Genomic DNA, 27,451 nt, shown 5'->3' on the forward strand with positions numbered 1-27,451 from the left:
TTGACTGAAGTTTCTTTAAAATTTAACAAACTTGGTCAAGTTCTTGCTCAAGTTAAGAACTGACTGTATCATTTAATTGAAGGTTAAGCTAGAAGCTCTTTGTCCTTCAGTGTAACATTTCATTAAATACACATCCAACCACTATTTCATGTTTATTTAACCAATATTTCCCAACATGTCGATCTCATTTATTTCAGGGATAATCATTTGACCTCCCTGTAATTATACCTGTAGTTACATTACAAAATGTGCTGAATTACATTCAAGCAAAATAACAGCTCGAAACTATTATTTCTAATGAGCTTTTCTTCAGTGTCAGTTAAGTCTTACATGAATGAGCATGATACAGGTCTACTTAAACCCATACTTTGTGTTTAATTACTGAAGCAACTCCCATTTCTACTTTGTCACCTAGTTTTCTCTTCTAACCCACTGGATCTTATTCCCACCCTCAAACAGAAAAGATGCCAGCTCATAGTCGCCTCACAGGTTTTGGACTAATTCAACAAGTCAGTCTGGCATCGTGTGTCTGCGTGCTCAGACAAACCCTCGGCTGAAATGCTTTTCTAATTGCTTAAGTTCTTTTATCAATAATTTAAAAGGAAGATCATCTCAAGCCATTGCATCGAAATGGCCTGCTCAGAATATACGTTGTTGTGTGATGTTCAGAGCCGACTCCCTGCAGAGAAAGTTTCCATTGCATTCTGGCAGACAAGCTGTGCCCCACAGCCCTGAGCCCTCTGCCATCTGTTCATGCAAAAACCTGACATTGCCAGAGATGCAGAAATATATATGAACATTTATATATGCCAGTCAGCTTGTGGCTGTTTGGATGTGGAAGAATGTTACCAATAGTGGTTGGGGTGGAAAAAAAGGCATTGTTGGATTGGAGTTTGTGCAGTGGGCTTGGAGGGCTCACCTGAGAGGACTGGAAATTCTCCAGAGAGGGAGGAGAACATGGGAACAGCAGGACAGGCAGAGGCTGCAGTGTCTGAGACATGGTGAGAGGACAGAATCCATTTATTTCCTTGTCACTGGTCATAAAATGAACATGTCAGCACGGCTAGTGTTTGGAAAGGGACATCTCTCTCCCAAGCAGATCTCCTTTGCCTTCCCTCAGACTGATTCCCTGAGGAAAGGCAGCCGGTCCTCTGGAGGAAAGAAGAGGATGTTCTCCTTTTCTCTCAGATGTCGCCTGGGCATCATCAGAGGGAGAGGTATGTTAACCTTTGGGATTTCAGAAATGGTAATGTCTTAAATATTGTGAAGAAACATGTAAAACTTGAAGATAACATATCTTTATATTCATTTCGTGGGGAAATTTGTTGTGTTACAGCAGCAAAGGGGATTCTAAAATGAAGGATGTAATATGGATACAAGGAGAATCTATAAAATAAGAGCAATATAAACATAAGCAAATTTTAAAATAAATATACAAGTATATACAGGTTTTTTAATATAAACATTTAAAAAGTATTTATAAAGCTATAGATCTAGATAAAAGCATTATACGTGTTTGGTAATGCATTGGTCTTATAACTCCAGCTCACGAATGGCAGTAGAGTAAAACACAATTGTAATAATTGTTGTCATTGTAATGATAAGACATTTGAAAGTTCTGTATATCAAACACTTCAAATATATCAGTACAACTACATTACACTGTTTAATAAGTAAATTATGTTTTTATGTTGCTTGTAAATGCTAAATAGGTGGAACATAACATTTTTACCGAGAAGATTTTGTCAAAACAAAATGACTGACTATAACAATTGTATCTGTTAATGAATCCCAGAATAGTCATTTGATGACAGGCATGATCTGAAGTCATTTTAAAAAGAGTAAAAGTGTGTGTGTGTTTGCAGCAGACCTACTTTGACTAAAACCTGACCTTCAAGGTGAAAACTAAAGTGCGAGTATGTGTCACACATCCGTGTCCTCGGGCTGTTTGTTTTTTGGACACACACTGATCTGTGCTGGCTGACGACTGAATTAGTCATTCTGCTTTTTCAGATTTTTCACTTGCAATTGGTGCTGATCACCTCTAGGTGGCAGTGTGGTCAGTTTAGTCGATGATGTAGTTTCATGCCTCCCTCTCTATAGAATACCTGCCATGTATAATAACATTTAAAACACAGTGATTTATTAAATAATCTAGATGAAAAATCCAGAAACACTTACAATCAAATACAGCAAATTATTCTCTTCTTTCTTGGGGCTGAATCTCTGTCTCAAATTCTACTTTCCTGATGTAATTATTTCATTATCCCTCCGTCTGCATCAATAATGTGGATTTCTAGTCTAGAGGAAGCGCAGCAGAGTCAATTTTTATTAGAGCCCAAGACTTGCCACCCTGTTCCCTGAGGTTTTTATCAGTCCAGCACACTGCTCCGTCTCCTGGTGCTCTTTATTCTGTTGGAAATTAATTAGTTTCGCTCTGAAAGACTACACTCACTCCATTGTAAATGGGGTATTAAGGACAAATGTCTCTGAGGAAATTATCCACACTGAGGTGCATTGTGTCCACTGACTAATTAGGCTTCATGCAACAGCAGGTAGAAACATGGGAATGCTTGTTTTGAAATCACTTAACACATCTGTAATATTGGCAGTTGTAGAATACAGAGTCTAATTTACTTCTAGTGCTGTTTGGTTTTGCTGGTGTTCATTTCCCTGCTTCCAAAGTTCTGACAATCACATTCTGTCCTTGCATTTTCTTCCCAAACGATGCAGATGAAGGATCGGTGAGGCTGGAGAAGGGCATTTGTTGTTGGGGTTGTTGGTGGCAGTGGGAGGTCAGGAAGTGGCAGGCGTCGAGGCGTTTGTGCACGACACATGTTCAGACAGGTGTGGCCATGGGTCAGTCAGCACAGCCATTAGTCCATCTGTGTTTGGGTGGAGGTGTCTCAAAGGGCCCCCGGATTAGCAGTGGATCATTTCGGCCCCCTGAGGGGGAAACAAGAGAGGTCGAGCCTTGGCTGACATACATTTAATTTTCACACAGTTGCCACAATTGTACTCATTGCTTTGTTCCTAATCATGCACATCATTCATAATTTAATGTTTTCACATAAGGACAATCTGAGCCCACAGCCCTCGACAACTGCACAGCATTTTGAATGAATTTCAGCTGTTAGGCATGTTCTCAAACAGCTGCACAGGAATTTTCATTTGCTGTCTACTATATGTGTGTGTGTGTGAAGGGGGGTGTGAGAAAGAAGAGAGAGTGAGAGAGTGATACTAGCTTTGTATGGATTCAAACTCTGTAACACGGGTGCAGTCTGTGTGTGAGAAAACGTGACTGTGTGAAAGGCTCAGTCTGACAATGCATGTGGTGTTAATTGTGCAGAGAGTTGAGTGTGTGCAGTTTTGTCATGTTTAATCTCATTGTGTGAGTGTGTGTGTGTGTGTGTGTGTGTGTGTGTGTGTGTGTGTATCTATAGTTATGAGGGCCAATTATGGTTAAATACCATCATTGTGTGGACATTTTGCCTGGTCCTCACAAATCAAAAGGGTTGTTTGAGGGTCAAGACTTGGTTTTAGGGTTAAGGTCAGAATTAGGCTTAGGTTAGGGGCTAGGAAATGTATCATACTAATGAATGTCCTCACAGCTATAGAGAGATAAGTGTGTGGGTCGGTGGGTGAGTTTGAGGATGTGTCTGACTGGGTGGGAATGGATTGTGTGTGTGTGTGTGTGTGTGTGTGTGTGTGTGTGTGTGTGTGTGTGTGTGTGTGTGTGTGTGTGTGTGTGTGCGCGTGTGTGCACGCACGCTGGGGGAGGGAATGACTATTTTGTGTGCCTGCCTCACTGAACCCCTCTGGCAGAGTGAGGGAGAGAGAGAGAGGGAACGAGCAAACACACTCCCTCTGCTCTGTATGAGAGAGCAGGGTTATGTGTGAGCTCGTGTGTATGAGCGAGGGATGATAAATGCTCTGGAAAAAGGACGAGTGATTAGTATGAATAGCTCAAAAGCAGAACCACAGCAAGATGGCAAGACCATTTCTCACCCTGCTTTGGATTTCGTAGCCAGAGTTCAGTAGATGCATATTTTTGAGCACTGAGAGGAATTATCCAATCTTTTTGTCAGCAACTTTAAAGAGGGAAGGAAAACTAGAGATCATCTGAGGATCACAATTTACCCTCTGGAGCCCCAGACGTCACTGGGCTGTTACACAGGGACAAGGGTTAAACAAATGTTGGACCGGAGAGAGAAGGAATGACGAGAATGAAGACGGTTTCTCTGTTTTATCTGAGAGGCTGAGACTCGTGGGTGTCTCAGGTCGCCTACTTATTCCTCCAGTGGACCCTGGGTCCTCTGTCCACCACTGAAGACCGGCAGGGTTACTTCCTGAGGGGGGCTGTGCTGACTGAACTGCAGCCATGCTGTGTGGTCTGAGGAGGGACACCAAGAACAGCACTGGTAAGAGCAGCACACGTTGGTCCTCGCAGTGCAGAGTGGGTGAGGTGTCAGCTGGTGTGTTGTAGTGGAGGATTTTAGCACTGGAGGGGGCGAGTGATCACCTGGATCATCTCCTCACCTGTAAACAGCTGATTGTGTCTGAAATGATTTCCTCAAAACAAGTCGAAACAATGAAATGCCAAAATGTTAAACCAATGTTATTAACAAGATTTGAGGGATTTGTTTATGTTGGTAATCTATTAAACTGTTGAGTTATTTCAATGTATGCATTATGGCAGTGGTAGATTACAAGAGATTTAAATGTCACTGACCTCAGCCACCAATGCTCTGTCATGTGTATTCGGGGCAAATATAGCAACACAAACTGGGTCTGGCAGGCCCCGGTTTATAAATAAAGTTTTCTTTCCGAAAATAGAATTATGATTTCAATGTCATTGTCAGTGCTGCCCCCCATATTTAACCTACATTCTGATTGGACATGACAGGGATGGTGTACACTGCCCTGAATTAAACCAGGAGTTAATTAACTCACCACATATTCATGCAAGAGTGTAGAATTTTATTTTTGTCCTTTATTTGAGCTTCTCTGGTTAATCACGTCCTCAAGCCAAAAACTAACTTCCTCTGCAAAGACAATAGTGTTTTTTTTTCATTTCAGTTACTGGATTCATTTTTGGGCTGTTTATTAATCAGCTCCATCCTGATCACTACCCAGGTCAGCAGGATGAATTGGCTGTTGTAAGCTGGAGGAAGATGGCTGGGGGATGGCCTGATGGTACAGTAGTGTTCAGTCACGTGCACTGCGTCAGGCTCTGTGTAACCCAGAGCTAACGTTGCCTTTTGACTGCAATGACAGATGCTGGACTGTCAGGGCCCTCAGGAGCCCGCGTGGGTACGAGGCTTGTGCCCAACGTGTTTGTGATGTGTCACTCGCTTTGTGTGTGTGTGTTTGTGCCTCACAGCTACTGGACAGGGATATTTGTGCAAGGATGTGTGCGTAAATTAGTGTGAAATACCATATTACGCATATGTACTGTATGTATCACTAAAATATGCAAGTCCAGTGAAGATATTTCTGCAGCGAAGGTCTGACTCATGCAGCCGCGTGCTCAAGAAGGCTGGATTTTCTTCATTACGCCTCATATCCAGGCTTTGCCCAAAGGTTTCAGGTCAGGGAGGGTTTGGCGATAGATCAGCCTCTGAGCTGTCGGAAGGCTTCTTCCTCTTCAGCTAGACACATGTGGAGAGTTGATGTGGACAGAGAGGAGACAGGGGGTTGAATGTCCTCCCCCAGTCCCGTCTTTACAAATCAGCTCAGATCAAAGAGAGAGACATGTTAGAGTCACTGAATGTGGTTTTTCATGTCAATGGAAAAACCTTCTGAAGCGTTATCTTGAAAACCATGACAGACTCCAATCAACCATTTAATCTATTGTATAGGCCTTAGTAGACCCTGAGTAAAGATGATATTAACAGATATTAATATGATTTGTTGATAGTCATACTCATCTCAGCAAATTAGCCGTTCAAGTTTAAAGAATTTGCTACTAGTACTTCCTGTTTGCACTTAACCCATGAATGTACAGACTGGATTATTTTACTATAAGAAAAATGACGATCAATCAAATCTATCTCTCATCTCTATGTCTGGTGCATCTTATTCAGTAATTCCTGATCAGAAGTTTATTCTGATGAACATCAGAGTTCATGATATCTTTGGATGGAGTAACTTACACTCAATCTAAAATATATATAGCATGTCTGAGTGGTCAGATTTGAGTTATTATTGAGTTATTAGAAGGAATACAATTATTTGACACAAACTGAAATATTTGGGCTCTATGGGTTTTTGAAGTATCTCATGAAGGCCTGTCTCATAGTTTGAATACCTCTGGTTCATAGGTTACACTGTTTCTGAAAGAGGCTTCAGGAAACTAAGAATTTAGTGTCTGCACTATTGACACAGTAATTGGACACCAAAAGGAAGAAGGGAACTCAGAGAACGCATACCTCCATTATGGCTAACGTCTTATCTCACCATGTTGAGAAAGTGAAAAAACAAATTCCTGGAATTGCCAGTTTATCCATATAACTTAAAAAGGTTCTTCCTTGGGTCATATCCCACCTCTTCACAAAATTTCATGGACATCCGTGTAGCAGTCTTTAAGTAATCCTGCTAACAGACAAATACACGGCTTGGTAAACACGACAGAGTGGCACTCTTGTCTTATACCTCCGCCAGCGTCCAACAGTCGTCTTACAAAACAACATTTCAATTCACAAGATCCACATTTTTATTTGGATCTGCACCAAATTGCATGTTGGGTCATGTTAACTATCAAACAAACAAACGCAGATGATAGCATAACCTCCTTGGCAGAGTTAGTGATGCTTGAAGCCTGAAGTGTTCAGCACTAACATGCACCCTCCGCTCTCGAAGGACTTGCACAGTTCTTCCTTAAGTTTGCAATAAACCGTTCAGTCGGTAGTGGATAGCTGAAAAGGTAATCCACAGTGGACAGGATTAGAGAAGTGCCAAGTCATTTTCCTCATCACTGTGGCTGCTGACATGCCTCTGTGGCAGCATTCAGGTTCAGATGGCCGTGCAGCAGCTCCGTTAATCTGTGTCCAGCCCAGTGCTGCGTCAGAAATGAAAAAAAAAACACACACACACGTTTCCCCCCGAAGAGCAGATTGAACATTCCCAGCTTTCTGTAGCAGCTGCTGTAAATGACATGAAAATGATAATTTTCTCTCTGTGCACTAACAGTCCATTAGCCGCATGCTGTTACTCCAGGAGGATTTCCATGCTTTAGTAGCTGCATACATGAAGCTCCCTGAAATTATATTCTTGTGTTAAATTAATGGTTTTCAAGGTACTTTGCTGCAGATGTAGAGGAGCTATTTTAAACCCTTTTATAGGAGGATTGTGGTGGAAACAAAGTGGAGCTGCAGGTTCCTGAGTTCAGGCTGATATAGTTTCATCTGCCTGACGGATGAATGTGGTTGCTGGCTTAGGGATGTTTCGCTCCCAGAGCCCCCACGTTACCCAGGGTGCAGTTCAAGGCATTAACTTGTCACGATGTGCAATGCACGGTCGTGTTCATTCTGCTGCAGAGTTTCTCCATACAGTGTAAATACAGTTTCCCAACAGCACCTCCATACCTCACTGCTGTCTCCTCAGATGAAGGACCATACTCAAAGGGTAGCAAGGAGTCCGGGGGACCTGACCAATCACATTTGTCCAGGAGGCGCAGCCTTTCAGGTACGATCCAGTCAAACCTGACTTCACATCATGTTGTTTTCTGTCTGTTGTCTGATTCATGCTGCTGCACCTACTTCACCTGTGTCCTCAAAAAGACAAAGAGTCTGACTGGGATTTTTGTCTTTGTGCACACAGAGTTGTGTGTCCGCTGCATTTTGTTTCATGTTGTGTTGTTTTGAATGCTTACGTAAGGTGAAAAAAGCGCTGGTGTGGCACACCTGTCATTGGTACTAAACCACACTTGGTAGACTTCACAAAGAGTGATCTAAGAGCTCAGCACAATGTGGACGACAAGACAGAATGAGTCCTCTGATGACGACATATAACCACATATCCACCGGAGTTAAATGATGAAAACATGAGTCATTTTTATTCACTTACGAAAACAATTGGCTTTCAATTTATGACCAAATTACTCTGCTGCAATCCTCAACTAGTGTACTGTTTGTAATCATGCACTGATTTCAGTATTTAATGAAACACCACAGTAGGACTCATCTCCCTCCTTCTGCTGCTGCTGAAGCCGTCACACAGAATCACTCACACTGAGAGATTTGAAGGGACAAGCAAAAGACAGCAGAGTGAGAGAATAAAGTACGCGGTTGTGTGTCAGTGAGTGTTTCAGTGAGAGATTCAGGAGGGAAAGATGATAAAGAGTCTTTCCTTGCCTCTCAGATGGGGCGATTCTGTCAAGCAGATGCTAATACTGACTGTAGATCTGTGCCTGTGTCTGTCAGCAGAGGAGTACCGAGGAGTGACCACGGTGGACCTGATGAAAAGGGAAGGCAGCAGCCTCGGCCTCACCATCTCCGGAGGGTCTGATAAGGACGGCAAGCCCAGAGTGTCAAACCTACGGCCAGGTGGGCTAGCTGCCAGGTGAGATCTCTGCCCTGTGATGCGATTAAAACCTGGCAACCACACCGAGCTGTCCGGACATTTCGTTCTGCTGTCACCAACATGCACGAGTTGCAAAGTCACACCAGTTCCCCCGAACTGCAGAACTGTGGGCGGTGACTCCAACCTGCAGAGTAAAACCTACTTTAAAGTAAAGTCTCCAAGAAACATTGATTTTTCTTTGGAGACTTTGCTCAAAAATATAATACTTAACAATTCTTCGGTTAAATGTCTAAAAAGAACCGATATATTTGACTCGTGTATTTACGTATCAAAAATGTTTCCGACAAGTTCAAACCAGAGAAATTCCCAATTTTATTCAAGGTAACAACTTTCAAGGTTTCATTTGTGTCGCCTTTTAATTGCATCATATAATGACGTATGGTAAAGGAAAACACACTGCTAGCCAGAGAATGACACAGCCCCTGTGAAGATTTCCTGGCCAAATATGCCATCGCTTGTCAAGACCACGGAGGTTTAAAGACAGACACTGTGCTAATTCTTTCCAGCAGCTTGTCTTCTCACAGCTGACTTCCTGCTTGTGTGGAAGTGCTCGCTAATTTACTGGGCGGAGGGACAGGAGAGAGGGAGATGGGCAGGGACGTTGTGTGATGAGACCGGAGCGAGAGGACAGGCCGCTTGGCTCTGCTGGTTGAGACGTCTGTCTGTCTGTTGTCAGTGCTGATTGGCAGTAGTAGCCCAAAGGTGAGAGGGCCGAGCAAGGCAGAACATCCATTTAATTAATTAGCTCTCCAATGAGCAGTGTGTTGACTCAGAATGTCACAAGTGAGACACCATGTACACTCATCTCTGAGGACGAGAGGCTTCAGCTGTCACACACACACACACACACATTCTACACAGATGCCTCTGTGTGTCAGTCCACATACCACAAAATGATTTCTAATTACATAACCACAACGGATTAATGCAACAAATCTTGATTGCCTCTGTTGATATTCAATGCATCGTTATTTCTGAATCAGTTTTTATTTCTGCCTCTCCCACTGCACCGTGAGATTGTGCAATAAAACCAGCCGGTAATCAGATTTAACGGCTGCATCTCATCTCATCATGATTAGATCAAGTAAAGAGGACATTTGTTGCCAAAATGTGCTGTTGAGCTGCTGTAGTTGGGTCTGACTGTGACAAACAGGTGGCTTATAAAGAGTTTAGCTAAAAAAAGACCAAAAGAATGAGCTGAAAATGAAGCTAACGTTAGTGCGGTGAAAGAATGCTGAAGTCGAGCCTGTAGAAAATGATTGGCACTAGATGTTCTCGACATGTTTCACGACTGGTTCATTCCCAAATCATTCAACTGCACTACCTGGGACTGTTACTCAGATGGTGACACTGGAGTCAGTAAAGTTTTCTGCCACATCTTCCCCCACCAGCCCAACCTCCGTCCACAAGGTTGCCTTCACCCCTGCCCGGTTGTTTCTGGGCTGGTTGGTATGTTTGCCATTTGACAGATGATCATGACTCTTGGTGGAAGGATGTGGTATTTGTGAGGGAAGAACTCAGATCCAGACCAGGGGGCAGATCCAGGAAGTTTGTTTTTCACTTTCAGTAACGCCGCAAGAAGGCCTATTTAAAAAAAACATTTTCCATCAATTTCCTTTTGAATGATTCATGGAATAATTCTTGATTTTGATTAAAACCCAGGGGACTGTTGGGCCTTAGTGGAGGTTTGTGCTCTACTGAACGTCACCATCTTCATGTAGGTGTTCACTAGTATGGAGATTAGCAGATTATCTGAATCTCAGTAGAATCTTAATCGCTGCTCTTATTCCTTTCAAACAGCAGAGCAAGTTTCTGCTAAGTTCAACTGTTTGATATAAATGTTCAATTGATTGATGCAAAAACAAAAAGTCCTTGATAATTATCTTCATCATTACAAGCCACATCTGTCAGATTACAGATGTTTTAAAATGTTAAACCTGACTATAATATCAGGTACTAATGCAGAAAGAGCTGATATTTCATGTTGTATTTAATGTATTGTGCAGCATCACCAACAAGCCCGCATGGATAGAAACCAAGAGAGCGAATGTGTGAGTGTGTCCGTCCCTTTCCACAGGAGCGACCAGCTGAATGTAGGAGACTACATCAAGTCAGTGAACGGCATCAACCTGTCAAAGCTTCGCCATGATGAGATTATCAGCCTGCTGAAGAACATCGGGGAGCGAGTCGTGCTGGAGGTGGAGTACGAGCTGCCTCCCTTCGGTGGGTGAAGTCAGAGCCTGAAACATTATATTGGATTTTTTTAATGCACAAAGATAAGATTTAGGTTCCAACTAGACCATAGAGAACTTTGGTTTATAACCTGCAGACATTTAACCTTCAGATGAATTAGGTTTTGGTGTAATTGTGTGTTTCTGTCTCGCTAAAGAGAGATGTCCATATGAAGAAGATATTTTGATATTTACAAAGAGAAACTGATTGTAAGGTTTCCTCCTCGGAGCAAAGTTAAAGACACCAGGCTGTCGAGTATCACTTCTAACCAGCGTCTCTCCAGGTCTCTGCACTCTGATAATAAAATAAAAACTGGGAGACACAGAAGCATCAGCAGGAAAGTGCTCTCTCTCTACATCCCTCCAGATATCATGAACATAGTTATATCATCACTGGTTGTAACCCACATTGAATATTATTTAGTTTTTTAAACTGCAGCCAAAAAGTAGGGATGCAGAAAAGATGCAAAAAGAGCTGCTGGACTTGCTTTACACTGTTCTTATCTCTCTAGCATTAATAAAATGCTTTCCAGACTTTCTAATCTGTCTGTGAAAACCAGACTTCACATAGTATCCTGGTGTTTATTTTAAAAAAATATCTTCTTATGTGAATACAACATCTTAAATATTTTACTAGAACTTGGGAAGGGTCAATTGCCATCCAGGAACTGAAAAGTATTATTTGAAAGATATATTTCAGGGTTTAGGTGTAATAACATCTAATTCCACAGAAGTAGGAAATAAGAGTATTTTTTTCAGCCGCCTTCAGATTGGAGTTAGTTACCTTTAAATATCAGTTTTTGTCACCATTCAGCCCATTCATTTTCTCATCATGAAATACTCATGTTTTCTGTCATGATGTCACTGTTCCATGATGTATTTCTTCTTCTCTCTCTTTTGATTGTGTCGACGTTGTAACTTTTGTCTTTTGTTCATTCTGTCCTTATTTTGTTCTCTTGTTGTCTTTGTTTCTTTCTTGTGTGTTCCATATTAATGACCCCTTAAAAACCAGACGATACATCTCAATGGGTTTGTCCAATGACGATAAATGTCTAGTTTTATTAGCTGAGGCTGCAAACAGGAAAAAATAAATAAATTCAGACCTGGACATATAGATGAACAAGTCATGTCGAGGCCACTGCATCTCCAGAGGCTCAGCACTGAAGTCAACATGTTTGCTGCATTTTTTCTGTTTCCATGTGTTGCTCAGCTGATGTAATATCCTCCCTCAGCAAAACACGTGCATCTAAGTCACGTCAATTTATTCATAGAGCACATTTATAAACAACATATGTAAAGCAGCTCAAGTGTTTTACAGAGATGAGAATTACAGTTGAACACACATGTAGAATTATAGACATTTAGGTCACGTAGAATAGTTTTTGCATTTGCATGTTTTGAACCACAGTTGTAAGCAGTAGATTACTTTGATATCTTTGTTCCTGTATTGTTTTATCTAGCCTCATTTTAACTTCCTCATCTTCACATCTTCTAAGACGCTAACCACCGAGTCGATGCTTATCGGGTTTCCCTGATCAAGACATTGGCCTCAGACGCAGAGCTGGTCCCCAGGGGCTGCAAAGTGTCCACTGTTCACTGCATCAATAACATGGATCAATTACAGAATTCATTTCTTTCAATTACACACATTTTCTCAAGGTTGTGTTTATGCTCTTGATCCAACACACAACACAGACAACAACAACAACAACAACCTTAAAGCGTTTATTTAAACTTTATAGTAATAATTGTTCATTTCCTCTTTACTCTCAGTTCAGACCCCCGCAGGAGTCATTACCAAAACCATAGAGGTGTGTTTACACAAGGAGGGAAACAGCTTTGGGTTTGTCATGAGAGGTACGTGCATGCTGAAGTTGTTTTTATGAACAATTCAGTCGGAATAGTCAGCTTTTACTTTTTGCAGTGATTTAGTCATTTATGAGTTTTGGATTTTCAGGAGGCTTCCATGAAGACTGGCGCAGGTCTCGTCCACTGGTGGTTACCTACGTCAGACCAGGGGGTCCTGCTGACAGGTAAGGACATATATACGTTACATACATATATCTGCGCAACTCAGGTTTGAAATGTCTATTGCAGCAGCAGCAGCAGAACATAGTCACACATAGAGTTGGGCATCTAGGCTCCGACTTAAGTGATGAGCAAATATCTTCATCCATGTCGGAACGTACAGGTGGATGCTGGGGTGGCGGAGGGGCTGAATCGACGCAGGGCAGCAGAGGCATTGACAGGCAAAGGGAGAGATGGGAAATCTTTGCAGTTTAAATAGACCAGCAGAGTGGGAGGGTGTGTATAATAGAGGATTGTAGAGAGTGAGCTGACTGCTTGAACTAGCTCACTAGCATTGTGCGTGTGTATGTGCGTGCACAAGTGTGTCAATTAAGGCTATTTATATGGTTTGTATCCATTTTATCTCTTGATCATGCATGAATGAGCCTATTCAAATGACAGTGTCTGTGCATGCATGTGTTTCCATACTGTGTGTATTTGGATGTGTATATATATATATATATATATATATATGCGTTTTACTAATTGCCTTATTTTTAAGAATTACTTCAGATTCAAACAACAATATGTGCACATTAGCGTGGCCTGTGAATTAGTGTGTTCTCAGGCCCCTGCATGAAATTGTGGCTGCTACACATATAGCGTATGTTATCTCCCAAGCAGAAAGGGCAGTGCTCCTCCTGAGGCTAACGCTTCGTTGCACTTCCCCATGAAAAGTGCGAGAATCAAAACAGTGGAGCAGACATAATTCACCATCAAAGACTTTTATGGCCGTTTATCTTGTTTATCCTTCATCTCACCTGGGAGGGAACTCTCATGTGGAACTCTTGAATGATTTACTGTGACCGGTGCTTCAATGCCTGTGTGAGCATCTCGTGCTGGTCAAACATGTTCTGTGTTTCTCCTCCCGTGTGTTTCTCCAGAGAGGCCACTCTGAAGGCCGGGGACCGAGTATTGAGCATAGACGGGATGCCTTTAAACAGAGAAAAGCACGCTGACGCTTTGACTATGCTGATGCAGAGCGGCCAGGAAGCTCTGTTCCTGATTGAGTATGACGTCTCTGTCATGGGTGAGCACACAAACACAGGGAATATGTGGAGGCATGGTAGGGCAGCGTTGCTCTGAGGGTAAATAATGTGGCCGTTTGGCTGTGTGGATGCGGGGGGAGTGTCGGTGCTAGAGACGCCACCAGGGGAGTCACTCGGGCCCCGAGAGCACACTTCAGCAGAGAAAGGGTAGATGGGTGATATCCAGTGTTTTATTATAATGTCTCTCTCCTCTCCTGAATTATAGCAGGTTTAATCTCTGTTTGTTCTAGAAAATATATTTCTTTTTTCTGTCATTGCAGTGCTTGTCTTTTGTTTTTCAGGCAGACGACTTCCCGGTACATTCGTTTACATGGATATTTTTTAGTTTGCCTCAGTAAAATAAAACATAATGTGTATCAATAGCTGTGCATTAAAGGACCAGTCCAGAGATTTAGTGTTGCACTTGTAAAGAAGTTGGGTTGGGAAGTTTTAAAGTTGGGACGATTCATTCAGAATAATTATCAACATTTAAATATCAGAGGTGGTGTCAGCCATTCAGTTTTAGACCCTCGGTTGATCCTACAGTTCCCATCATGGATTGGGTGAAATATTCTGAATGTGAGAAAATGTTGATAAATGTACTCGGATGTCAATATATCACTGACAATTATTTGTAATGCAATGGAAATGTGAACCTGACCATAGTGGTGTAATGATTGTGTGATGTTCCTGACTATAGACACATCCAGTAATCTTGCCTCCATCACCTCTGTGTGTGTTATCCTTTTCAGAGGCGGTGCAGCAGGCCTCAGGCCCTCTGCTGGTGGAGATAGTGAAGGGTCCCTCTGCCAGCCTGGGGATCAGCCTCACCACAACAATATACAGGAGCAAACAAGTTATTATCATCGACAAGATAAAGGCAGCGAGTGTGGTGGAGAGGTGAAACCAGGCTCTTGTGTTATACTGTTCCAATGGGAACGTTCCTGGCTCAGTCTGACTCATGTCTCACTGTCAGGTGCGGAGCGCTGCATGCAGGTGACATCCTCCTGTCCATAGATGGGACCAGCACTGAGCACTGCTCCCTGATGGAGGCCACGCAGCTACTCGCCAGCACCTCAGATGTCGTCAAACTAGAGATTCTTCCAGCGAGTCAGAGCAGACTTCCTGTCAGGCCACAGGACACAGGTACTGTATGTCCTGCAGCTGACACAGAAACACAGCAAACTGTGTGAGACATTACGTCATGTGGCAGAAACTCTCACAGAGAGTCCCAGGGACATTTTGTGGAAACATCACTTCCAGAGCTCAAGATGACAACTTTACATGACCAGTTTCTGTCTGACAAAACTTAACCCCCCCGCTACATTTAGATTCATTACTTTACAGTCGGTTATTTAACATAACTACCAAAGATACTTTTCCTCTTTAAACTTCTCAGTCGGTTAAATTTAAGGGACAGTTTAAAGCCAGATGAGGCAAAAAAAATGTAATCTAATTTTTCTTTCCCATTAATTATTTGATGACCCTTAGATTTATCTTGTGATCCGTTGGAGGGACTCAAACTGGAAGAAACTCTGGTGTAGATAATCAATCTTTATATGAAGTTGTTAAAATTAGCTTCTTCTTGTGCAGCCACAACAGTATAGTTCTACTTACACATTATGTATAATCGTATTTCATAGTATTTCTGTATTTTAATTTTTTTCTGAGCAGTATTTTGGATTTGGACCCTTTTACTTTTAATGGAGTAATTTTATTTTGTTATAATGATAATTTTACATATAAAAGGATGTTAGTATTAAAATATGTGTGTAGGTGGGCTGACCATTATAAGGAACACTATACATGGATAGATGGATAAACTTTATTGTCTGTCCCAAAGTGACAGGGCTCAACAATTCACACTTAAACACAAAGATATAGCACACATCTTAACCAAACAGCAGGAACATAAGAAGGGACTGTTAAAAACAACTACTTACAAAACAGGTTAAAATGCAGTGTCTGTTTTATAAAAATACAAATTTGCAGGACAGTGTAATGGTTTTAACACATTTAAATCTTTTGATGTAATTTGTTCTGTGTAGAAAATCTACAGTAGCAGACTTCAGCTCCAGCATGTTCCCCTCGCCTTATTGTGACTGTTCTGCTCTTAGCTGCATTACCTACAGCCATAAAGAGCCATGGCTGCCTCCCACATGCCCTCTTCCATGTGAATCAGCCACTGTGTGTGCGTATGTGTGTGCATGCTGCTGGCCACAATCCCCTTACCGTCGCACTTGACCTCTTATGCATACCAACAAGATTCACACACATGCAGATACACACACACGCATGCATTCTCTGTCGGATATCATGTTCGTGACATGTTCTGCAGACCTATTTGTGGGTCAGCAGCTGCACGAGCTACTTAGCATGTGAGCATGGGAGGAATCATTCTACATGACAAAGAGAAATAAGCTGCAGTTTAACGGGATGACAGGATCCTCTCTAATATTTTTCTAGATCCCTTTCTTCATGTATTTGCCTGGTCCAGCTTGCAGGCTGCTCTTCCATCTGCCTTTGACACTTTTTTTCCACATGTGCCTAATCAGTTTCTGAGATTAATAGAGAGTGAAATCCTCTAAAGAACCAGTGTTGGAGGGAGTACTTAGACCACAGTGAAAATGTACTCATTCAGATCAGAATAATTGTGCTAACACAAAATAATAATAATAATAACGTAATTCTGTAAGATGTACACAGAAATCAGTAGCAATCCAAAAACTACTTAAAATAGTTTGTGTTATTCTATTTGTCGATTCCAATGGACAACAAATCCGAATAAGAGAAAACACTGCTTTGTAAAAAAAAAAAAGACGATAAATCATCATGTCAACAAATTTCAATATATATTTTTCTATTTTCTCATCCACTGACATTTAAATCCTCCGGACTGGCCTTTCCAATGGATTGATTTTTAAATCTATACATATTCTTATGATATTTTGACATGTTTAAGTAATATAACATCTCAATTGATTGATTAAAATGAGTGTTGTGTCTCTTCCATGCCTCATTGGCCATTGTCATTTTATTACAGTCCACTTTAAATGAAGTGGATCAGAAATGTGTTTGTTTGAGTAAATGAAGATATATAAATATATATCAGGCCATCTCTGTATGGGCTCATGTTGACTATTGAACTGTCTCCATTCAAAGCAGCACATGCGTCATTCCTTTATAACATTTCAGTCATAAATCTTGTCTTTAGAAATTTTAATTCAATCGTCACGATAGGACGATATTTTCACAGTTTCCCCTTCGGGACAAGACGTGATTATAAGATGCAATTTGTCTAATCTCCTCTGGGGATTTAATAAGACTGATATGGCCACTAAGAGATTAAGAGTTAATGTTTCCTACCACCAGCACAGACTGAAAACACCATTTCTTGGAGAGCTTCCCCTAGGTGGGCTTAGCATAAGCCGGCAGAGCCACAGCTTTACAGGTTTGACTGAGTCCAATAGAAACCAGTTCTCTGGAGAAGGGCCTGAGGTTCTCCTGCATGTATTCGGATTATATACAGTCAGATTAAACCAGGTCCCCTGAATGTGGCAAACATCCCAGGCACTACTGTAGTCCCCAGCAAATCCCCCCCCCAGTCTGTATGTGCGAGTTGTCAGCGATTAGACCCCTGCAAATGAAGCACCAAGGATTACTGTCACATGTTACACTCAGTGACAAATTTAGCTGCGTGAATCTGCAAAGGAAAGTTAATTATTGAGGTGTGTGTGTCTCGCAGTAGGTCAGCTTCCCTTTAGATATACTTCATAGATGCTGTTTGAGTGAATGAGGATTTGACGTGTGGGATAAGATGCAGTTTAGAATTAAAGGGATAGTTCACAGAAAAATGAAAATTCACTCATTATCTACTCACCACTGTGACGATGGAGGGGGGGGGGGGTGAAGTGTTTGAGTCCACAAAACACAACAGCATTGCAGCCAAATCCAATGCAATTAAAGGAAATGGCGCCCACTTCTTCAAACATAGAAAAAATTAACAAATCATAAAATGCCTCCATCGTTTCAAGTCGAATGTGAATGTCAGGGCTTGCAAACACGTGGATGACACCACAGGAGCAGTATGGAGGCATGTCTTTTTTTTTTTTTTACATTTGAAGACTCCTCAAGTGTTTTGTGGACTCAAACACTTCACCCCCTCCTCCAGCTTCACAGTGGTGAGTAGATAGTGTGTGAATTTTAATTTTTGTTGTTAAAAGATCCCTTTAACAACAATCTCTGATCTTCCTTTGGTTCAAAGCAACATCAGCAGAAATGCTCAGAAGAAAAACAAACACATGCATATGAATCAAGGAAAAGATAAAAATTCAGCACAATCAGAACAAATTGTTTGCAGACACTGGCCCCATCATCAACGATCAAGCATTCAGCTGTGCCCAATCAAGGTGAAGACACATGCATCCAAGCAGAGTCTCTCTCTCTCTCTCTCTCTCTCTCTGTCATCATGCCCAGCAGTCAACTCTCTCACAGTGTTTTTGCACCTTTGGACTCTTTGGAAAATGAAATGATAAAAATGATCTCCAATCTGCACTCAGCTTTGTGGAAGCTTGCTAGTAAAAGTAAGATTTGTTCTTTTTTTGCTACTCCCCATTCAGCCACCAGTGTCTAACTGATTCTCAGATGCTCATCAAAATACATTTAAACAACAGGATTACATCTAGTGCACCGTGACGACAACATTAAATATCAATTACTCTGCTCCCAATCAGCCTCCAGGCTCTGTGTGGTGAGGTGCTAATTTAGACGTGGCGAATGGAAGCGTGATTTCATGGGTAGTATTTAGAAACGTGTGCGGCTAGATCTAGAGGGGATCCGGTCTTACTTAATGGATTTCTTTTGCTGCTGCAGTAAAAGTGCAGAAGAGCAACCATCATCACTGGGACCAAAGCAGCAACTACTGCCATCCCCCACACGCCAGCCACAGCAAGACATGGAGCAGCCCCAGCCACCCACACAACCAGCAAGACCACTGCAAATGTAAGTTATCACTTGTGACAGCAGTGCTACTGGCGAGACACCATAGCAGGAGTCTTTTCTCTTCATCTTATTCCTCCAACACTGTTACCACATCTCTTTTGTTGCATGTTCCTGTGCTGTAGCTGCTACTGTGATTAAGCTGTCATGTGGTTTACGCTCACTGTACCAATGTCTCCTCGCAGCTCTGGTGAGTGGGGGCTTCTCCCCTTCCTCCACAGCCACCTCCGGCTTCAGCAGCCAGGGCAGCAACACACTGCCCTGCTCCATCCCTCCGATGGTTCCCAACAGCCCCCGCAGCTCGACCGGCAAGAGGAGGAACAGGAAGAAGGACCACAAGAGCTCACGTATGACAACACCACCTTTTTTTTAAATTCCACATTATAGGGTCAGTTCAAGCAAATGACAAAGAGACATATTTTCTTGTTATTTGGTAGTTTTGAGGAAATAGTTTGTTTTTTTTGTTTCCTCAGGTTTGACAAATTTACTCAGGTTCCAGTTTAAAAGGTTTTTACTACAGTTTCTATTGTTACTGTGATTTTGGCCGCCCAGTTTATATCAATGAGAATAGAGTGAATAACAGAAACACCCCAGAACCACAAAGAGCAAAATGATCAAGAAGTTGAATCAGCTCCTCTATTAAACAATTTCCTCCGTGAAGACAGGATTTATTGCAAGACTATTGAATTAGACTGTGTTAATTTAAATTTACAAACCTTCAATAGAAGCGAATTAGACTTAGACTTCTGTTTGCACTGAACATGATTTTCCACAGATAATCCAAGCTCAGTTTTTGTTTGTTAAAGAACTTGTGTGCAAACATATAGACTTTATTTACTATTAAATACTTTCCCGTACATATATTGTATATCAGTGGACACATTAATTCACAGGACATTAAAGTGATAAACTTTTAAAACAGACAGCACCAACAGTTTATTTTAGCCTTTATTTTAGGTTTAAATTTAATGACGGCAGTTAAACTGAGATTTAGCTTGCTAATTTCTTTCTTTTGTTTATTGCAATTTTAAAGGGGCATATCATTGGTTCTGCAAGTTTTTAACCATTGACTTAATATAACATGCATTTTACATCAAAACTAACCATTCTGCTGTGTTGGAGACATTTTAGACCTTTTTGTTGTGCCTCCATGCCAGTGACAGACATTAAAATGTAGCCTATAGGTTTAGAATCTATATCAGACGTTCAGTGAGAAAACATTTTCTTTGTGCTAACCCTTTAAGTTTTGCTGCAGAGCTGTTGAAACACCTTTCTGTCTCCTGCTTCTCCGCCACACTGTGTGAACAGATGTGACTGATCACTGACGTAAACATGACTGACGTAGACTCTGATACGTGACTCATTCCCTTCCCATGCTGTCTCTGTGGGTGACTGTCTTTTCCCCTAACCCTTCTGAGTTTTTTCTGTCCCTGACAATCCCTCTCGTGCTCCATTTATCTGCCACGTCTCCACCACTATCTCTCTCTGATGCGTCCCTCCTCCTCTCTCTCCCTCAGTGTCTCTGGCGTCCAGTTCTGTTGGCCCAGGGGGACAGATTTTTCATGTGGAAACGAGCGAGGTCTTCCTGAGGGGGGATCCGCTCACAGGTTTCGGGATCCAGCTGCAGGGGGGTGTCTTTGCCACAGAAACCCTGTCTGCTCCCCCAGTCATCCGCTTTATTGAGCCTGACAGCCCGGCTGAGAGGTAACAGGCTTAAACACCTAACCAGTAAACACAGGGAGTCACCTTGAACCAGAGGGCTGCTGATCATTCAGCTCTGCAATCAAACCTCATGCGTTTTAAAAAAATAAGTCTGATTATAGCCCGGAGCATTTATCTAATGTTGGGACCATACAGTCTATGGTTGGGATTGGACACACATAACGGGTCACAAATCAAATGTTAGTAACATGTATTCTTTTCCATATAATACTTGCTTTATTTAGATTTAGCTGTGCTCACTCTGAATCAACAATTTGTTCCACCCCGACTCTATTGTCATACAAGTGTACACAGACATTCATGGTCCCCAGAGAATGAACCCTGTAGTGAGTTTGGTGATTCTCTGACTTTTACTTGATTTTGATTTTACTCTATGACCTTAGAGATACTGTTGTTGGACCCCTATTGACCTTCATCAATCAATTAAACACTGTTCTAGTTTTTAAGCTACAATACTCCAGTGTGATTATTCGATAAAGTTTTCTGTGATGATAAAAAGAGTTGTTGACAGTAGGTCGTATAAAATAAGAAATCTGAATATGTGAACCTGTGCTGTTGGAAATTCTCATGGATATTTGTTGCTGTTGACATTTTACACAAAAATGTAAGAAAATAATGATCGTGTTAGTGTAATGATAGTTCAAATAATTGCCAGTATTGGTTATAATGTTAACTGAGGTTTTGTGCGTGTGATTAATTTGACACTCACACAAATATTTAAAGCAGTTTAGTAAAAACACAGCTTGACAATGAGCTTTTATAATGAACTCAGTCATTTTGACACATGTTCCCTCTTAATGACCAGAGCCTCAGGGAAGCAACATAGTTCATAATCTACTTCAGTGTTGCAAACCTGACAAATTAAATTATCTAGATAGAGAGAGGAGGATAGACCTGAGGCTTGTGGGGCCTCGGAGGGTCTGAGGCTGCTGACTTTACCTTCATCAGGAAGCTTTAAATACTTAAACTACAAGGGTACTCAGAGAGCACTCAGGCAGCAGCAGTGGATCCATGGTCCATTGATGCAGCCAGTGTTTGTATTGGTATTTATTATATTGATCGACTCTACGTGTTTAGGTCCAATTACCACACAGCTCTGATCAGGCCAGTGTGTCGTATCTGTCCTTGTCTGGTAAGATTAATGCCAGTGCTGGGGCTTCTCCCAGAGGTCTGATAACATGAGTCCAGCAGCGGGTTGGACAGGAGTGAGTCAAGTACAGCATCCGTCTGTGATGCTGGCGCTTCAGCCTCCATGCAAGGTTAATGAGTAGCGGTCGTCAGTGAATTAATATCAGTTGACAGTGCTTCTGCGTTTGCCCTCACAAATAGGGGTCTGATCAAACGTGTGATGTGTGTGATTCTGTTTTTCCTGTCTGTCTGAGGTTATGTTGCAGGTTCAAATAAGGTCAGTTTGAAAAGTGTTTATCTCAAACCCAGAGGCTGTGTTCTGTTTTATAGAAGTTTTTTTAAACAATCCCATAACAAGGTGTTGAATTTAACTACACAGTGTCAAATCAAAACCATGAGTGTACATAGGCTCACTGAAAATCTGTCGTCCATTAATAAGTTCTCCAACAATATAAACTTTCCTGTTGTTTTGTGCGTCTGTGTGAAGGTGTGGGCTGCTGCAGGTTGGAGACAGACTCTTGTCCATCAACGGGATCCTAACTGAAGATGGCACTCTGGAGGAAGCTCATCAGCTGCTCAGAGACTCGGCTCTGGCCAATAAGGTCACGGTGGAGGTTGAGTTTGATGTTGCAGGTACCCTCCAGCCGATATCCTCCATTTAAACCTGATTAATGTCGTGGACTCTTGTTTATCTGTGCCTTCCTGCTTAAATCTTTACCCTGAATCTCCCGTAGAGTCGGTGGTTCCCAGCAGTGGCACCTTTCATGTAAAACTACCCAAGAGGAGAGGAGTGGAGCTGGGCATCACCATCAGTGGTGAGTTTGTTGGCAACAAAGTGTACAGCAGGGGGCAGTGTTGCTCAAAGATCCCACACAGACCAGCATACTGTAAACATCCTTTGAATCAGTGTGCTCTGATCCATAAAAACTCAGGGTTGCAAAAGCATGAGCGCGCATACCTCATTACCTCAGAATAATAATGGTCTGTACCAGCATTCATTGTGACCCTTCTGCACTAACTAGCTCAGAAAACAGGAGGCCAAGAATGAGCAGAGCCGCAGAGAGAAAAGGAGGATTTTTGTTCACAGTTACAGTGGTTTTATCATCATATAACTCATTTTTCCTCTGTTTGTCCAGCAAGCAAGAAACCTGGCAAACCCCTCATCATCTCCGACATCAGAAAAGGAAGTATAGCACACAGGTAGGTCCTGTCAACAAAGAAGTCAATTGCATTGTCTTGTAGATAGGAAAACAGTCTGCGGCCTTCAGGGTGCTGGTCGCTGTAGGGAGCCAGGTTTTTTCAGGCTGAACGAGGCTTATGTGGGGATATTCATGAGCAATAAAATAGTTTTGTGAATCTATTGTGTAATACTAGCCTAATTGGATTGAGCAATCATAACAGGATCAGTAGGGCAGAGCAGCAGAATTTCAGTAAGGCTCAGTGTTGATTAGGTTGAGGGTGAAGTTACGGTCACCCCCAAGGATCCCACAGAGACACCAGGCTAATAGGATTCTCACCATGAGTCAGGAGCTGCAGCTCTCTGCTCCCAGTTAACAGTTGTGATCCTCTCGCTCTTGTGTCCGGCAGAACAGGCACCCTGGAGCCCGGAGACAGGCTGCTGGCCATCGACAGCGTGCGTCTGGAGAACTGCACCATGGAGGACGCCATGCACGTCCTTCGGCAGGCTGAGGACATGGTCAAACTGCGGATCCAGAAGGACGAGGACAACATTGGTACATTAATCCCCTAAAACACACATCAGGCCAGAAAATGAGCAGTGGTGGAAAGTGACCAAGTAAATTAAATCAAGTACTGCACACAAGTATAATAATGTATCATCATAATGTATAGTCCACATTTTAGACAGAAATATTTTACTTTTTACATTTACTTTACAGCTGTAGTTGTTATTTTTAAGATTTTATATTAATTTATTAATAAAATTATAAAAAATAAACTAGTGAATCCCAATCTACTTGTGATGTATGACCCCTTCCAGGAGTCCTGCCACTATAAGTATATTTGTCATCAAACACAGTTCAGTAAAACTAAAATGAAGTACCTACAGTATTGCTCCATTAAATTATTCACTTAAATAGTTTTGTGTCTCCTCAGGGTTCATTACATTTTATATAACCTTGAATCTTATAGATGATTTTAAGTGTTTCTCCATGTGCCGTAGATGAGTTGGAGATGTCCGGCTCTATAATCTACACAGTGGAGCTGAAGAGATACAATGGACCACTGGGCATCACGATTTCTGGCACAGAGGAGCCCTTTGACCCCATCGTCATTTCTGGCCTCACTAAGAAAGGCCTGGCGGAGAGGTGAGGGGGGGGTGACCAATGAGGATCAAGATGTTGATGCTTACATTAAACAGAGGCTGGTCAAATCTGTAGTGGCCCACTTTGGAACCCACTTTTTTTTAGTAAGCGAGACAGTAAACAATGGCTGTCTCGTCTTTGCCTATAACAAGAAGCCTCTTTGTGTCCGTCTCCGTCAACATACTGGCAGCATGACAGGTCTCCTGGCCTGCCTGTTGGTACCGTCTGGTATACTCTGGTATCTCTGTCTCCTCCTAACCCTGCAGGACCGGGGCCATCCATATAGGGGACCGAGTCCTGGCCATCAATGGGGTCAGTTTGAAGGGAAAGCCACTGAGCGAGGCCATCCACCTCCTGCAGATGGCCGGGGAGTCAGTCACCCTCAAGATCAAAAAACAAGCAGACAGTATGTTTTCTTCTGTTTTTTCATTTCAATTTTTTTCTGGCTTTTTATAGATATAGGCAGATAGAATGATAATAATGTTGACAAACTAATTTTCCCTTTTCTTTTTCATGTTGTTTGCTCCATGGGCAAAGACATTATTTTAATTACCAGGTTCATTTTACAATGAAAAAGTCTTCAACTATTTTGAAGCAATCTAATTCACTTCTTTATAAATTTCCTGGCATAAATCATTAAGTTGATTTAAAAAGCATGTTTAGTAATAAAGAGGAGGAGAAATGGGAAGAGTGATTAAATAAGACAGAAGACAACACAGACACAAATGTAAATCAGGGAAAAAAAGATTGTAAAAACAGAAAATATCCATGCTTTTATTATGTTTTTAAGTATTTTTTTTACATGTTTTAAAAATGTCATAGTGAATTTTAGCCGTAATCCTGACCTGAGTCAGTGTTTGTTCTCAGAGTCTGATGGTCGACCGCCTCCGGACAGAGAAGCTGGGTTTCTCAGTGATCCAGAGGATGAACTGATGGACTCCCATAAGATGAGTAAACACTCTGAAGTCTATTCTGCCACTGTTCCCAGTATAGACTCTGCCATGAGCTCTTGGGACAGCTCGGGGTTTGACGCAGGCTACAGCAGCCAAGGTGAGGCCCGCTTGGATGGTCTCTGCCTAAAAATGACCAATTTCCCTTCATCAATTTAGATCGGTAGCTTTTTCTTGTTTACATATTTCTAGGTACATATCTTCACAAAGCATCTGATATATTGCTCAATCCAAATGACTGGAGGCGCACGAAGCTCAGGAGCCACACAAGTTCAAGCTCTGCAGGTTTAGTCCACCACTCAGCGCTGTACGACGGGAGATTCAGTGAGGATGAGTGGGACAAGATACCAGGGTGAGTGCAGTTTCTTTCCTGTTTTATGTTAAAAAACATTTTTAATTTAATTTAAATCATTCACACACATCGTATGTATATAAACAGTGGTGGAAAACTGTACATAAGTAGATTGTGAATTCTCAATTTGCATAAAACTGGAAAGGGTTGAAAAGCAATGTCAAAGGGTTCAAATATTAATATTCCATATAGTTCAATTAGAATGCCAGGACGTCCCTCTGCAGAGGCCCAGCAGCTCTCTGAATCTGCCTGATTCATGAATTATTCGCTTAGAAATTGTTAAAAAAAAAAAAAAAAAGTTTGTCAAGATATGATAAAACATTCTTGGATTTACTTCTTTGTGCAGATACATACCAAAATGCAATGGCTTCTTTCTTAGCCCATTTCCCTTTTTCACACCAAGTTTCTTGGAAATGTTGTTGTTTTTGCATAAACCTGTAGAGAGGGGTGAAAACATAATCTCGTGCAGCAGAGGTAGCAGAGTGTCTGTAGATGGAGACAATTTGTTGCTCTCCCTTGAGGCGGGCACCCAGCTAAGATGGCTCCGAAAACAAAACCCAGATGCTCAGTGAAGTAAAGACGGAGGAATCATGGGAGCTGTTTAACGTCATTGTCTGAGTCCAACTTGTGGAAATCACGGTGCGTGGTTGCATGAAGCATGGCGTTGACAGTGTTAGAGGAAGCTGCTGCTCCTTTTCAAAAAGATGTGATTTGAAGTTTGCCAAAGAGCAGCTTGACACTTTGAATCCCTTCTGGGACCAATGAAATATTTAACAGAATTCATTCAAATGAAGTGATTGCACCTTCTGATGTCCAAGCCCAGAAATAAACCCAGCAGAACTACTGAGGAATGACTTCAAGAAAAATTCCTCCTGAACATTTGTGCAGCTCTCATCTACAGCTCCCTGAAGTACTTGTCTGAGATTATTGCAGCTGAAGTAGATTCAACCACCTATTAAATTCAAGGAGTCACTTTTCAATATGATTGTGTTCCATAATGATGCAAAAGACTATAATTGTGTGTTATAATTCTATATTTGTGTATTTAGCTGATAATACTTCTGCACCTGAGTTCGATTTTGAAGGCAGGACTTTACCTGTAATAGCTTATTTTTACAAGGTGCATTGTTGCTTTTACTCTTAGGATCGGAGTACTTTTTCCACCACTGTGCACGAGCAAAAGCTTCTTTCTTTCACCTTTCTTTTTAATTCACTGACATAAGCAAACTGCACTGTCTGAGTTACTTTCTCTTCATTTTGTATTGTATGCTTTCATATTTTGTGCTCTTCCAAACTGTCCTTTTTTCTGTTTTCTCAGGTATTCTCTCTCTCATCTGCTTTACTAACTGCCCACGAGCTCTTTGGTGTTTTCACATAGACGCATCTTTTTCTGTCACCCCTTGTCCACAACAAAAATCGTCAAAACCTCCATGGATTTAAATTACATTTAAATTCCTTTTCCCCCTGAACTTTTCTGTCACATGTTCTCACTTTCTTGTATTTTTTGGGGGGATGACGTTACTTTTGTAAACCTGAACTCTTTTAAGAGCTTTATCTAATCTAGTGGACTCCAACTGAGAGAATTTACGATAAACCCTCACTGTTGGTCCTGAGAGATTTTCAAAGGGACTCTCCAGCGTGCGGCCCAAAAAACGACGTTTCCCATGCTGCCTTTGTATGCAGTACCGGCCTCCAGACTGCAGGGCTGCTCTCATGTTCTGGTTCCTGCATTGTCATATAGATTCATCAGCCCCCCTCGTTGCCATGGCACCCTAAACCAGGACGACAGTTTCTGGTCCCAGGCTCTGCAGGACCTCGAGACCTGCGGCCAATCAGAGATTCTCAGGGAGCTGGAGGTACGCTCACCCCTCCCTCTCCTGCTTCCTTTTCTCCTCCATCTGCTTCATCCTCATGACCAGTGTCAACCTAAATGATCATGCCAGATGAAGCATTATAATAATCACCAGAGTGTGTAATCTGTTATTAAATCTGACAAGACAGGCTGGGCACTCGCTGCCATACTGACCAAGGGTTTGTGCAAAGCCTCTGCCTCTCATCAGACATTGTG

At 41.9% G+C, this 27,451-nt stretch overlaps 1 protein-coding gene across 8 annotated transcripts in view; it reads left to right on the forward strand.

Annotated features, from left to right (window-relative positions):
- The first annotated feature begins 984 nt into the window (after positions 1-984).
- The window catches only part of LOC109635305 (glutamate receptor-interacting protein 2-like), a 31,491-nt gene continuing 5,024 nt past the window's right edge, over positions 985-27,451 (forward strand). Inside the window, exons 1-21 of one of the 8 annotated variants that reach the window (XM_069525886.1) lie at positions 985-1,217; positions 7,606-7,686; positions 8,424-8,562; positions 10,661-10,806; positions 12,588-12,671; positions 12,772-12,847; positions 13,766-13,911; positions 14,662-14,809; positions 14,886-15,055; positions 18,782-18,910; positions 19,093-19,254; positions 20,425-20,611; positions 22,245-22,390; positions 22,492-22,572; positions 22,894-22,957; positions 23,345-23,490; positions 23,940-24,084; positions 24,348-24,487; positions 24,949-25,131; positions 25,224-25,383; positions 26,702-27,118. In XM_069525886.1, the coding sequence (XP_069381987.1) occupies positions 1,046-1,217; positions 7,606-7,686; positions 8,424-8,562; positions 10,661-10,806; positions 12,588-12,671; positions 12,772-12,847; positions 13,766-13,911; positions 14,662-14,809; positions 14,886-15,055; positions 18,782-18,910; positions 19,093-19,254; positions 20,425-20,611; positions 22,245-22,390; positions 22,492-22,572; positions 22,894-22,957; positions 23,345-23,490; positions 23,940-24,084; positions 24,348-24,487; positions 24,949-25,131; positions 25,224-25,383; positions 26,702-26,729 (2,733 nt within the window). In that variant the 5' untranslated portion in view covers positions 985-1,045 and the 3' untranslated portion in view covers positions 26,730-27,118. The other 7 variants (XM_069525880.1, XM_069525882.1, XM_069525881.1 and 4 more) reach the window with 7 other exon arrangements.

Source organism: Paralichthys olivaceus, chromosome 6 (assembly GCF_024713975.1).
Source record: "Paralichthys olivaceus isolate ysfri-2021 chromosome 6, ASM2471397v2, whole genome shotgun sequence".
Classification (NCBI taxonomy): Eukaryota; Metazoa; Chordata; class Actinopteri; order Pleuronectiformes; family Paralichthyidae; genus Paralichthys; species Paralichthys olivaceus.